This window comes from Podarcis erhardii (assembly GCF_964252035.2).
Source record: "Podarcis erhardii genome assembly, chromosome: 2".
In the NCBI taxonomy this organism is placed as follows: Eukaryota; Metazoa; Chordata; class Lepidosauria; order Squamata; family Lacertidae; genus Podarcis; species Podarcis erhardii.
The window spans coordinates 118970213-118982611 of record NC_138498.1 but is presented as its reverse complement, the minus strand read 5'-3'; the positions used below and the strand labels follow the sequence as shown (position 1 = coordinate 118982611).

At 46.2% G+C, this 12399-nt stretch overlaps 1 protein-coding gene across 3 annotated transcripts; it reads left to right on the top strand.

Annotated features, from left to right (window-relative positions):
• Positions 1-2763: 2763 nt before the first annotated feature.
• On the top strand, positions 2764-12203 carry LOC309336637 (uncharacterized protein). 3 transcript variants are annotated; one of them, XM_081852711.1, is made up of 3 exons: positions 2764-3210; positions 4858-5043; positions 6998-12203. In XM_081852711.1, exons 2-3 carry the CDS (start codon positions 5010-5012, stop codon positions 9106-9108), a joined length of 2145 nt encoding a protein of 714 aa, XP_081708837.1. In that variant the 5' UTR covers positions 2764-3210; positions 4858-5009; the 3' UTR covers positions 9109-12203. The 3 variants fall into 3 exon arrangements, with proteins under 3 accessions (XP_081708837.1, XP_081708838.1, XP_081708836.1); XM_081852710.1 differs by lacking the exon at positions 2764-3210 and adding an exon at positions 3256-3455; XM_081852712.1 differs by lacking the exons at positions 2764-3210; positions 4858-5043 and adding an exon at positions 3255-3455.
• The last annotated feature ends 196 nt before the right edge of the window (positions 12204-12399 follow it).

Genomic DNA, 12399 nt, shown 5'->3' with positions numbered 1-12399 from the left:
TTTTAAGTTACAAATAATCTGTTTTCATTTATTTAATCCGTTTTTCCATGATATCTATGAAGCTAATCGAAGCATAACCAAACATTGTTTGTGGAATGGTATTTGTTTACCTTTTGCCTGAGCATTTCTTATTAATTCTGTCATTTTGGCTAGTTCAAGGTACTTGCACAACTTTAAATTGCCATTAAGTCATTTTCCAGTATTTTGCTATTAACATTCTAGCCGATGTTGTCACATCAAGAAACACTCTTTTATTTTCATTGTTACTTCAGATTTCTTAAAATTCTGTGTCTTAGCATTTATTTATTTTGGTTCCTCATAGGTCATTGTGTGTGTGTGTTTGTGTGTGTGTTTTATTATTATTTTAACTGTGTCTTTTAAGTCCACCCTGCCCTTACAGGATATCATTTCTACAAGTGTGTTATTACAGATCCAATGAAAAGCTTCGCTACCACGAGACTTATTACCTGCAACAACAACAGACACAGTTTTCAAAGTGGCCACAGCAATTTCTTTCAAAGGGGAGGAGTTGAATTGCAAGGAGATTTTTTGACTTTTATATTCAACTGATATTTAATTAGTTTGTTGTGTATTATGTGTTATTATGTAGGAATGTTGAAATGTGTTTGACAGTGTTATTTCCACAAAGGGAGGAATTTGTGTGTGTGTGTGTGTGTAATTGTCTTATGTTTAATGTATACTGCCTTATTCCTTATACCCCAATGGAGGATTTTCATACACTTTATGCTTTCTAATGGATCAAGCTATTGTGTAGTTCAATGTTTAGATAACCACATTTCGCTGTCCCACCTGGCACACTGCCAACCTTCCCTACCCATTTTAAAATGTGTTAAAACTCGCTTTACCAAGGAGAAGCTTCAGGAAGGTGTATATGCCTTGATTTAGCAGGAATGATCCCTTATAGAGTTAAATTGACTTATTTGGACAAGTGCCCTTTTAAGAATGGTTTTCTTTTAACAGATTGGTTTGAAGAGTTGAGAACCATGGGGAAAGATAAATTCAAATTGGACTCAGTTTGAATTGGGCAAGTGTATCCAGGCTGCAATTAGCTTTTGGTCCTTAAAGTGCAAGTGCGCAACTTCCCATGACTGCAAGACCAATAATAAAACCCCCATAGGAAGCCAAGGCAAGGACATTTCCCTCAGGACGTGCCCGAACCTATGGCAGCTGTGGTGAGTGCCAGGCAACATGGTTAATATGAAAGCCCTAAGTGGATTCACCAGGGATTGCCACTACTGTGAGACCACAGAAAAGCTACCTTGACACCTGAGAACACAAAAATGGCGGGGGACAAAGCAAACTGCATTTTTTTTTTCAGTCAGTAGTGGACCTTCCTGCTAAATGTAAAGCATAGACCACTATTGAACAAAATACAACAGGTGTCCTTTTTGCACTACTATACTTGCAAATGGCCTTAAGAGGCATGATTTGCAAGTCCCCTTCAGGTTTGCACAAACCCACACATCTAGTACGATAGATACAAAGTTATTATTTAGTGCATATCTATATAACGTAAACATACATTGTCTTGGTCCGTGTTGCTCCCTCCTTTGTTGCCCTGCTCAACCCACCTCCTTTTCCATTAGGGCCTATTCCCACTCACACGGCACCCCTACCTTCACCGAGATTTAGGGTGCGGAGAAAAGATTTGCAAGTTCTTACAGAACTTTAATGCAAATCTATCTCCGAATGGGGGACTGTTACGGAAGGGGGGGGGCATGTCTTCTTCACCTTCTTCTTCGCTACAATATATCAATTTATTTCCAATTGTCAAAAGGGACTAAAATCTATAAAATTCATAGAAAATCAGCGTGCCAGTTTGCTCAATTACTCTAGGACTCCATCACATCTCCCCTGTCCAGCATAATCCCTCAAGCAAAGTGTCAAGACCTTAATCCTTTCAAATTGTTCTGATCAGCCTTTCCTCCAGACAATGTCAGGTGGCAGACTATGCATATTTGAGACCATTGTCTTTTCATCCCCAGGAAGTGTTTATCTGTGCATATCTCCAGCTCTGCATATTCCCCCCTCCCTCCTCCATATGTTAATCTGTGCAACCCCTACCTTACTGAACTGCTGATCTGTGTAACCCAACCTCCCTTTAATATATTCATGATGTAATCTGTGTAACCAAACCTCTCTTTAATATATTCATGACGTGTTTTGCACTGTATTCTGGGACATGGAGGGAGTTTCAAAAACTCATGTCACCCCTTTCTCACTGTTCAATCTCGCCTTGAACCTGTTGCGCAATAAACTTGGATCTTCTGCAGTTTGCTCCTGTCTCCGGCTGAGCTCATTTTCCTCCGCAGGGACCCACGGACTTAGTCCGATGAGCTGGGTGGCAGAGCAGCCTCGCACCCAGATTTTTGCCGTAACAGGCCATAATTTCACATTTAAAAAGAAAAACGAAAAAGCTCCACCTCTTTTGTGCAGGAATGCTCCTGCAACAAACAGCCGTATTAAAAAACTTTTTAAAATTGCTGTTGCAGGGAGAGGGAGAGGGGAAGGAGGAGTGTTTTAATAATAATTTATAATAATTATTTATTTTCTATTTCTATTATTTATTATTATTTTTATGCGAGTGTCTCAAAATCCTTGCCTGGCTTGAAACTACACACATTTTTGTTCAAATTTTTGACTTCCCTTTTGGGCAAATCTAGCACATCACAAAACATGTATTTGAAAACATAATTTCCTAAAAATTTGCCCACAACGGACCTAGGCTTCCTGGCTTATAGCAGCCCTGACACCTTCGGTTTTGCTCCTCCGTGCAAATCTGAGATACAGGTAACCAGAAGTGCAATCCACTAAGATGAATGGTCCGGACTGAACCAAAGCTCCAACCCCCCGGGCAGCAGAATCCCAGACTCCCTGCTGCCTGGAGATTGCGATTGTTTCACTGATGATTTGTTAAATTATTCTATATGATGGATGTTGTATTTGAGATGTTCTACTATGTTCTATCCTGTCGTTGTTATATAATGCTTGTAAGCAGCTTTGGGGTCCGTTTGAATGGAAAGTGGCCCAGAACTATAATCCAATCCAATGAATGAAATCCACCCCAGGGGAGCTTTGAATGGAAGGCGGAGGGAAGCAGGAGCCGAACTCTCCGCAAAGGGCGAATCCTCCCGGAAGCGAGAGCGCGGCGCCCCCTGCAGGCCGGGAGCCGCCACGACAAGCCAGAAGGTAATAATAGCAACAGGCCGCTCTTCTTCCCCCTCCCCTCCCAATCAGCGCGGAGCAGCTGGGCGTTCTAAGTCCTCCCTTCGCGGTGGCTGCTGGGAGTCGTAGTTTCCTCCCGCCACCGGGACGGTGAGATTCCTCGGCAGCCGCGCTCGGCGGCACTGGCTTTCCCGTCGTGCCTTGGGGCGAGAGCGAGAGAGGCGCGGAGGGCGGCGGAGGAGAAGGACGGCGGCCGAGCAGCGCTTGAGGTGGGTGCAGCGGGGGGGGGGGGCGAGGTTTCTGGAGGCCGCCAAGGGGGCCTCGGGGGCCGCTCGGGGGATGGTGAGGGAGGTGGGGGGAGGGGAGGGAGGAAGGAAAGCCCCGTCGCGGAATCAGACCAGTGGTCCAGCTACCTCAGTATTGCCTGCACGGGCTGGCAGCAGCTCTTCCCGGCCCAGCTGGGGATGGAGCCCGGGACCTTCTGCATGCCGAGCAGGTGCTCCGCCCGCGAGCCTCCTCCCTCCCCCCGAAGCCTCCCACTGGAATCCGCCTCCCACTGCATCTTGCAAAGGAGGCGACTGGAATCGCACAATGGAAGTTTCCACAAAGCTCCCTGCGCCCCAGTCCATTGGTCAGAGCAACGGTGTTGCCCACACGGACTGGCAGCGACCTTCTGCATGCAAAGCAGCCACCGCCCTTCCCCAAGATGCCCAACGTTTGCTGCCCTCCTGATCACTCTGCCTGGGCCTAAAAGTCCTGATGGCACCAGCTACCTCAGTATTGCCTGCACGGGCTGGCAGCAGCTCTTCCCGGCCCAACTGGAGATGGAGCCCGGGACCTTCTGCATGCCAAGCAGGTGCTCTGCCCGCGAGCCTCCTCCCTTCCCCCGAAGCCTCCCACTGGAATCCGCCTCCCACTGCATCTTTCAAAGGAGACGACTGGAATCGCACAATGGAAGTTTCCACAAAGCTCCCTGCGCCCCAGTCCATTGTTCAGAGCAACGGTGTTGCCCACACGGACTGGCAGCGGCTCTCCCCAATAGCAGGCACAGGATCTTCTTCCCCAACAAAACCTGGAGGTGAACCCAGGACCTTCTGCATGCAAAGCAGGTGCTCTCCCACGGAGCCACTGCCCTTCCCCAAGATGCCCAGATGTCCTGGTTTATCTGGTTAAATAAATAAAAGGCCTCGGTCCAGTATACCTGAAGGAGCGTCTCCATCCCCATCGTTCTGCCCGGACACTGAGGTCCAGCACCGAGGGCCTTCTGGCAGTTCCCTCCCTGCGAGAAGCCAAGTTACAGGGAACCAGGCAGAGGGCCTTCTTGGTAGTGGCGCCCGCCCTGTGGAACGCCCTCCCACCAGATGTCAAAGAGAACAACAACTACCAGACTTTTAGAAGACATCTGAAGGCAGCCCTGTTTAGGGAAGCTTTTAATGTTTGATGTATTATAGTATTTTAATATTTTTGTGGAAGCCGCCCAGAGTGGCTGGGGAAGCCCAGCCAGATGGGCGGGGTATAAATAAATTATTATTATTATTATTATTATTATTATTATTATTAGGAGAGGCCTGGGTGAGGATGGTACTCAGCTGTCGTAGGAGTGGACTTTAAAGAAAACCAGAGTGTTTTTATTGTGGTGGCTTTTTTCTGCCCCTTTTTACCCCTCTACAGTATCCTTCTTGGGATGCAGCAATCTGCGAGAGGAAGGCTCCTTTTCCAGCTTTCAAGGTCCCGTGATCTTTGCAAACGTGGCTGTGCACTTTTCCACAGAGGAGGAGTGGGCTCTGCTTTATCCAGGCCAGAGGGCCCTGCACAGGGAACTTATGGAGGAGAATTATGGAAATCTGGATTCTGTGGGTAAGGCTCCTTCTTTTTCTTAGCTGAGTTATTGAAAGCGGAGAGTATTGGTGGTTTGTTTTTTTAATTAGCTGTATGAAGACCCTCCTGCAGCCATGCCACATCCTTCCAGACTCAGGTTTTATAAAACCATGGGATGGGGGGGGAAAGGGTAATTTATTGTCCATTACGTTCCAGACCACCCTGGCTTTTCTGTGTAACAAAGGACCAGAGTGGTCCAAAATGGATTGAACGATAAATTGTTCCTCTATGCTTTCTTTAAAACCCTTTCCCCAGTTGTTTAGGGTCCCCTGTTTTATTTGCACTACAGTCTCTCCCTTCCCCCTCTGCCTGTCTGAAGGATTGTCAGAAGCCCAGAATTTCTCTTGCTTTCAGAGACCACCTGTCACCTTTGATCCCGTCTTGTTTGTAAGTTTTGCTTCCTCCAGGACTACAGTTTCCATTATCCCTGACCACTAGTCCTGTTAGCTAGTCCTGACCTTTAAAACTCTAAATGGCCTCGGTCCAGTATATCTGAAGGAGCTTCTCCACTCCCATCATTCTACCTGGACAATGAGGTCCAGCACCAAGGGCCTTCTGGCAGTTTCCTCACTGTGAGAAGCCAATTTACAGGGAAGCAGGCAGAGGGCCTTCTTGGTAGTGGCACCCGCCCTGTGGAACGCCCTCCCACCAGATGTCAAAGAGAAAAACAACTACCAGACTTTTAGACAACATCTGAAGGCAGTGCTGTTTAGGGAAGCTTTTAATGTTTGAGGCATTACTGTATTTTAATATTGTGTTGGAAGCCACCCAGGGTAGCTAGGGAAACCCAGCCAGATGGGCGGGGTATAAATAAATAAATAAATAAATAAATAAATAAATAGCTAGGGATCATGGGAGTTGTAGTCCGAAAACATCTGGCAGGCTGAGATTGCCTGTGCCTGGACTAGAACCCAGGAGACCCAAGGTTCAAATCACCACTCGGCCAGAAAACTCACTAGAATGAGTTTCTTGGGACTGGCTCTCATCACAGGGTTGTTCGGGTTAATTGAGGTTGGGAAGAGCCGAGTATGGCACCTGGAACTCCTTGGAGAAAAAGGTGGAAGACAAATTCAATAAATAAAGTAGCGTATTTTTCGCTCTATAAAACACACTTTTTCCCTCCTAAAAGGTAAGGGGAAACGTGTGTGTGTGTTATGGAGCGAATGCAGGCTGTGCAGCTATCCCAGAAGCCAGAACAGCAAGAGGGATCGCCGTGCAGCGAAAGCAGCGATCCCTCTTGCTGTTCTGGCTTCTGGGATTCAGAATATTTTTTCCTTGTTTTCCTCATCCAAAAACTAGGTGCGTCTTGTGGTCTGGTGCGTCCTATAGAGCGACAAATACGGTAAAGCTTCCACCAGACTTCCCCTCTGCCATTCTCTATCTCACACTGCTCTCTCTCCCCCCTCTTCCTCCTCTCCTTCATGCTCTGTATTTTTCTCTTGCTGAATCTCTACATTTCACCCTCTGTTTCTAGCTCCCCTCTACTTGTTTTCTCTTAGTTGTGGCACCCTTGGAAAGTGGAGCCAGCTGCTATGTTATTCTCCTGCTGTGAGTCTTTCTTAGTTATGACCCTGTTGCCAAGGAGAACCTCTCTTTCTGTCAGGTAATCAATCTTGCTTGCAGCTGCAGAGCCAGACCTGAGACCCAAGGTTGTTTTAATACAGGCAATCCTTTTAATCCATGGGGATTATGTTCTAGGTCTCCGTACACGTTGGCGTAAAGTGCTCTGCCCCGCCCCCGCCTTCTGTTTCAGGGTCACTTCCTGGTTTGGGATGTGCACAATTGTGTGTAAATCAGTCATTACCTGTATATTGCAGGATCTGCCTCCCCACTGTCTTTCCCATTCTGTCCTTCACACAGTAAATGGCTGGGATTGTTCCCTAATTTGGGAAGCTGTTCCTCCTTGATCAGGGTTCCCTTTGTATTCCTGCAGGTGATGGGAGGGAGAGCAGCAAAAAGGATGAGCAGCAGAGAATGAAAACCGAAGCAGAAGAGAATTTGAGGGAGAAAGCTGTTGTTCCAGAAGGCACCGGCTTCAGTGAAATTGTGATGCCGGAAGAATGTCACACAGGAAAGAAACAGGCAAAAATCCCCCGGGGTACAAGAGCCCTAACTAGGGTATCAAGCCTTAGGAATCTTAGAAGACTGCATGAAGGGGAGAAACCATTTAAATGTTCAGAATGTGGAAGGAGCTTCAACTACAGGAAACATCTCATTGTGCATGAAAGAATCCACACAGGTGAGAAACCATATAAATGCTCCGAGTGTGGAAAGAGCTTCACTCAGAGCAGTACCCTTTTTAATCATCGAAGGATCCATACAGGAGAGAAACCGTTTGAATGCTCAGAGTGTGGAAAGAGCTTTACTAGCAGCAGCAGTCTTTCATATCATCAACGAGTCCACACTGAAGAGAAACCTTATAAATGTTTTCATTGCGAAAAGAACTTCAGCCAGAGGAGTGAGCTTCATTCTCATCAGAGAATCCACACAGGGGAGAAACCTTATAAATGCTTAGAGTGTGGGAAGAGTTTTATTCACAGCAGTAGCCTTTCTTATCATCAAAGGGCTCATAAAGGAGAAAAACCATATAAATGTTCCGATTGTGGGAAGAGTTTCTGTCAGAGCAGTGGCCTCATCTCTCATCAAAGAATCCACACAGAAGAAAGACCATACAAATGCTCAGTGTGTGGAAAGAACTTCACTCATAACAGTAGCCTTTGTAAACATAAAAGAATCCATACAGGAGAGAAACCATATACATGCTCAGAGTGTGGAAAGAGCTTCACTAATAGTAGTAGCCTTTCCTATCATGAAAGAACCCACACAGGAGAGAAGCCGTATAAATGTTTTCATTGTGGAAAGAGCTTCAGCCGGAGCAATCACCTTCTTTCTCATCAAAGAATCCATACAAGAGAAAAACTGTATAAATGCTCAGAGTGTGGAAAGAGCTTCACTCATAGCAGTAGCCTTTCTTACCATCAAAAAATGCACACAGGAGACAAACCGTTTAAATGTTCTGAGTGTGGAAAGAGTTTTTTTCAGAGCTATGGCCTTCTTTATCATCAAAGAATCCACACTGGAGGAAAACCCTATAAATGCCTAGTGTGTGGCAAAAATTTCAGTCATAGCAGTAGTCTTTCTAGTCATCAGAGACTCCACACAGGAGAAAAACCGTATAAATGTTCAGAGTGTGGAAAGAGCTTCACTAATACTAGCAGCCTTTCTTATCATAAAAAAAATCATATAGGAGAGAAACCATTTAGATGTTGCGAGTGTGGAAAGAGTTTCTGTCAGAGCTATGACCTGCTTAATCATCAAAGAATCCACACTGGAGTGAAACCATATATATGCTCAGTGTGTGGCAAGAACTTCACTCATAGCAGTAGCCTGTCTAATCATCAGAGACTCCATACAGGCGAGAAACCATTTAAATGTTCAGAATGTGGGAAAAGCTTTAGTCACAACAGTAACCTTACTTACCATCAAAATACCCATTCAAGTGAAAAAACCTTTAAATGCTCAGAGTGTGGAAAGAGCTTCAGTTGTAGCCAAACTTTAACAATACACTACAGACTACATACAGGAGAGAAAGCATTTACATGTTCAGAGTGTGGAAAGAGCTTCAACCAGAAGACTCACCTCACTAACCATCAAAGGACCCATACGGGAGAGAAACCATATAAATGCTTAGATTGTGGGAAGAGCTTCAGCCGAAGCAATACCCTCTCGAATCATCGGAGGCTCCATACGGGAGAGAAACCATATAAATGCTCGGAGTGTGGGAAGAGCTTCGCTCAGAGCAGTGGCCTTTCTTCCCATCAAAGAATCCACGCAGGAGAGAAATCGCATAAATGCTTAGAGTGTGGGAAGAGCTTCACTAATAGTGTTAGCCTTTCTTATCATCAGAGAATCCACACGGAAGAGAAATCGTATACATCAGGGGTGGAGATCCTTTTGGGCTCTGGGAGCCAGATCATTATCTGGCCGCACCAAGAGGGCCAAACGGGACAGGTGGGTGGAACAAACCACCTGTCAATCACATGATGTCATCGTGACGTCACATGACTGGCAGGTGGCTTGCTGCACTCGCCAGTCAAAATCCCTTGCAGTGTTCCCTGGTGGCCATCAGCCAGGCATTTGGGAGCCGTGCAGAAGGAGCGTCGCAAGCACTTTGCTCCAAGCCCAGGACCAGCAAAGTGCCTCTTTCTCTCCTCCCTATCAGCTGTTGGGGAGAGGAGAAACAAGCCTGTGTTTTGCAAGCCTGCTGCCGACGCTTGCAAAATGAAATGGTCCCAATCCCCCATGCACCAATTGCTAGGCAGAGGGTTACATCCTGTCTTCGCTGCACTCGCCCATTCCATCACGGGGACAGGCCCGTGCAGTCAAAGCAGAATTGAATCCTGCTTTCCTGCCCATTGGCTTACATCAAGTGCCGGTGTGCTTGGCTGAAATGAAGGAGAAAGACCTGGTTGGAACATGGTGTGCATAGTGGATCACCCGTGGGACTCGGATCAGGACCCTGGTTCGCCCATAAACGGGCACCTAAAAATGTGCAGCCTACTAGGCTGTCCAGCCCTTGACTACAGCATTCACCACATCCCTGATAGGGCACCAAGATCAGACCAGGTGACTCTTCTATAATGTTGGAAATGGGTCTCTGGTGAATATACGCTGTTGATTTGGGGTGGCTGCATTTGTTGCATCAGCTGTGTCAGTCAGTGAAGCGGTGCCAGAACATCTTGCCACCTTTGCTTCTTTCATGTAAATGTTTCTGCACTCCCCTACAGATTATAATTGCTTAAATCACCAGTTTGCTACTGCAAAAGGTCAGTGGTGTGTCTGTTTTTACATATATTTGATCTCAAAGAGTCACCAACTCTAATTTTTGAACCTCATTGCCTTTCAACTACCACCTTACTGTTTTCTCCTTTGACTATTAGCCCTCTAAGATTTAGTCCACAAAAGATGACCATTCCACAATCAACCTGTTAGCTTTTACAGGGCCTCAAGGCTCAATATTTTTCTTGTTCTTTAAAAAAATAAATAAATGTGGAATCCAAGTGCACACTGAATTTCTGAATTTCACTGTAGCAAAAGAGAGTAGGAGGACTGGGTTGTTTCTCTTGTGGCAGTGTGTAAAGATGAATAGGTTTTGCTGCTTGTTACATGCACTCAATAGTGATGTGAAAAATGAAAAAGTAAAGCAGAAATGTTACTAGTTATTTGACAGAAAGTACTCAAGTGCTGTTTTGCTGTCTTTGCCAAGGATTTCCTTCTGTAGAATATTTCACAGGAACGGTTTCCTCTTTTTGATCCTGGAAATAACATCTAAGGCTTGTGTCCAAACATAGTTATTCTCCAGGGTTTCAGGCAGGAGACATTGCCAGCCCTACTTGGAAAGACCAGAGGTTGAACCCGAGTCCGTCTGCAGAGAAATCAGTTGCTCTCCTATAGCCCCTCTCCAAAGGACTCTGCCTTACACAGTATCAGACCACTGATCTATCTAGCTCCATATTGACTACACTGGCTGGCAGCACCACTCCAAGGTTTTTTAACAGAGGTTCTGTGCTCAGGGACTGCTGTGGGCAGGATTCCTGCATTGCTGGGGTTGGAGTGTATTGCTAGAGTGGTGCATGTTCTAGTTATTTCCCGCTTGGACTACTGCAATGCGCTCTACGTGGGGCTACCTTTGAAGGTGACCCAGAAACGGCAACTAATCCAGAATGTGGCAGCCAGACTGGTGACTGGGAGTGGCTACTGAGACCACATAACACCGATCCTGAAACACCTACACTGGCTCCCAGTACATTTCTGAGCACAATTCAAAGTGTTGGTGCTGACCTTTAAAGCACTAAACGGCCTCACACCAGTATACCTGAAGGAGCGTCTCCACCCCCATCATTCAGCCCAGACGGAGTTCCAGTTCTGAGGGCCTTCTGGTGGTTCCCTCCCTGCAAGAAGTGAGGATACAGGGAACCAGACAGGGCTGTGGAACGCCCTCCCATCAGATGTCAAGGAAATAAAACAACTATCTGACTTTTAGAAGACATCTGAAGGCAGCCCTGTTTAGGGAAGTTTTTAATGTTTGATGTTTTGTTGTGTTTTTAATACTATGTTGGGAGCCGTCCAAAGTGTCTGGGGAGCCCAACCAGATGGGCGGGGTATAAGTAATTATTATTATTATTACTACTATTACTATTATTAGACTAGATGACTGTTGGGGTCCCTTCCATCTCTACAATTCTGTGATTCTACCATGAGCCTTCTGCATGCAGAAGCATGCGCTCTGCCACTGAGCATCCTCAGAGCTCTCTCAGCCGGAGCCGTAACTAAAAAAAGGTAAAGGACCCCTGACCGTTAAGTCCAGTCACAAATGACTCTGGGGTTACAGCGCTCATCTCGCTTTACTGGCCAAGGGAGCCGGCGTACAGCTCATGTGGCCAGCATGATTAAGCCGCTTCTGGCGAACCAGAGCAGCGCACGGAAACGCCGTTTACCTTCCCGCCGGAGCAGTACCTATTTACTTGCACTTTGACTTGCTTTTGAACTGCTATGTTGGCAGGAGCTGGGACCAAACAATGGGAGCTCACCCCGTCGCGGGGATTCGAACCGCCGACGTTATGATCGGCAAGCCCTAGGCTCGGTGGTTTACATCACAGCGTCACCTGCTTCCCTAACTAAAGAAAACATGAAAGTTGGTGTTGCTAACACAGAACAATAGAGTTGGATATCTTCCGGCATGGAGACGTCATGGTGCTGGGCTGAAGCAATTCATGTTGTTACTACCTCTTGCCCAAAGACAGCAGTTTGTTCTTTTTTTGTTGCATTATTATTCTTGGAAGTACAACCGGGAATTCTTCTGTGTATGACTTCAGGGGTTCATTCCCTGACTGGCAGATCATAGAACTGCCGAGCTGGAAGGGACCCCGAAAATCATCCAGTCCAACCCCAGGCAATAGAGGAATGTAGCTGTCCTATATGGGGATCGAACCTGCAACCTTCGCGGAGGGGGAGAGGGTTCTGAAGGAGCTTCCCCCAGCGTAGGCCTGACCTAACAAAGACAAACCTCTTCACATGTTTCTCCTCAAGCTATATGTACTGCTTTGGTCAAATTTTACCTCAGTAAAGGTTCTTCTCTCTATGGACTCATGCCTGCTTTATTCCAGTCACTCTGCTAGGACAGCATTAAGATAAATTCAGCAGTGTAAACAAGTTTTGATGGATGCACTGAATGGTTTAGTTTTTGTAAAATATGCAGGGATTTAGGATATGCAAAATGAACCATGGAAAGAGAAGAAGGGAAGTCATTGATATCTTGAGGGTGTGTGAGTGAAT

Coding starts and splice junctions, on each gene's coding strand:
- LOC309336637 (XM_081852711.1), top strand. CDS start 5,010: ATGGAGGAGAATTATGGAAATCTGGATTCTGTGG. Junction 5,044..6,997: donor TGGAAATCTGGATTCTGTGG/GTAAGGCTCCTT, acceptor GTATTCCTGCAG/GTGATGGGAGGGAGAGCAGC.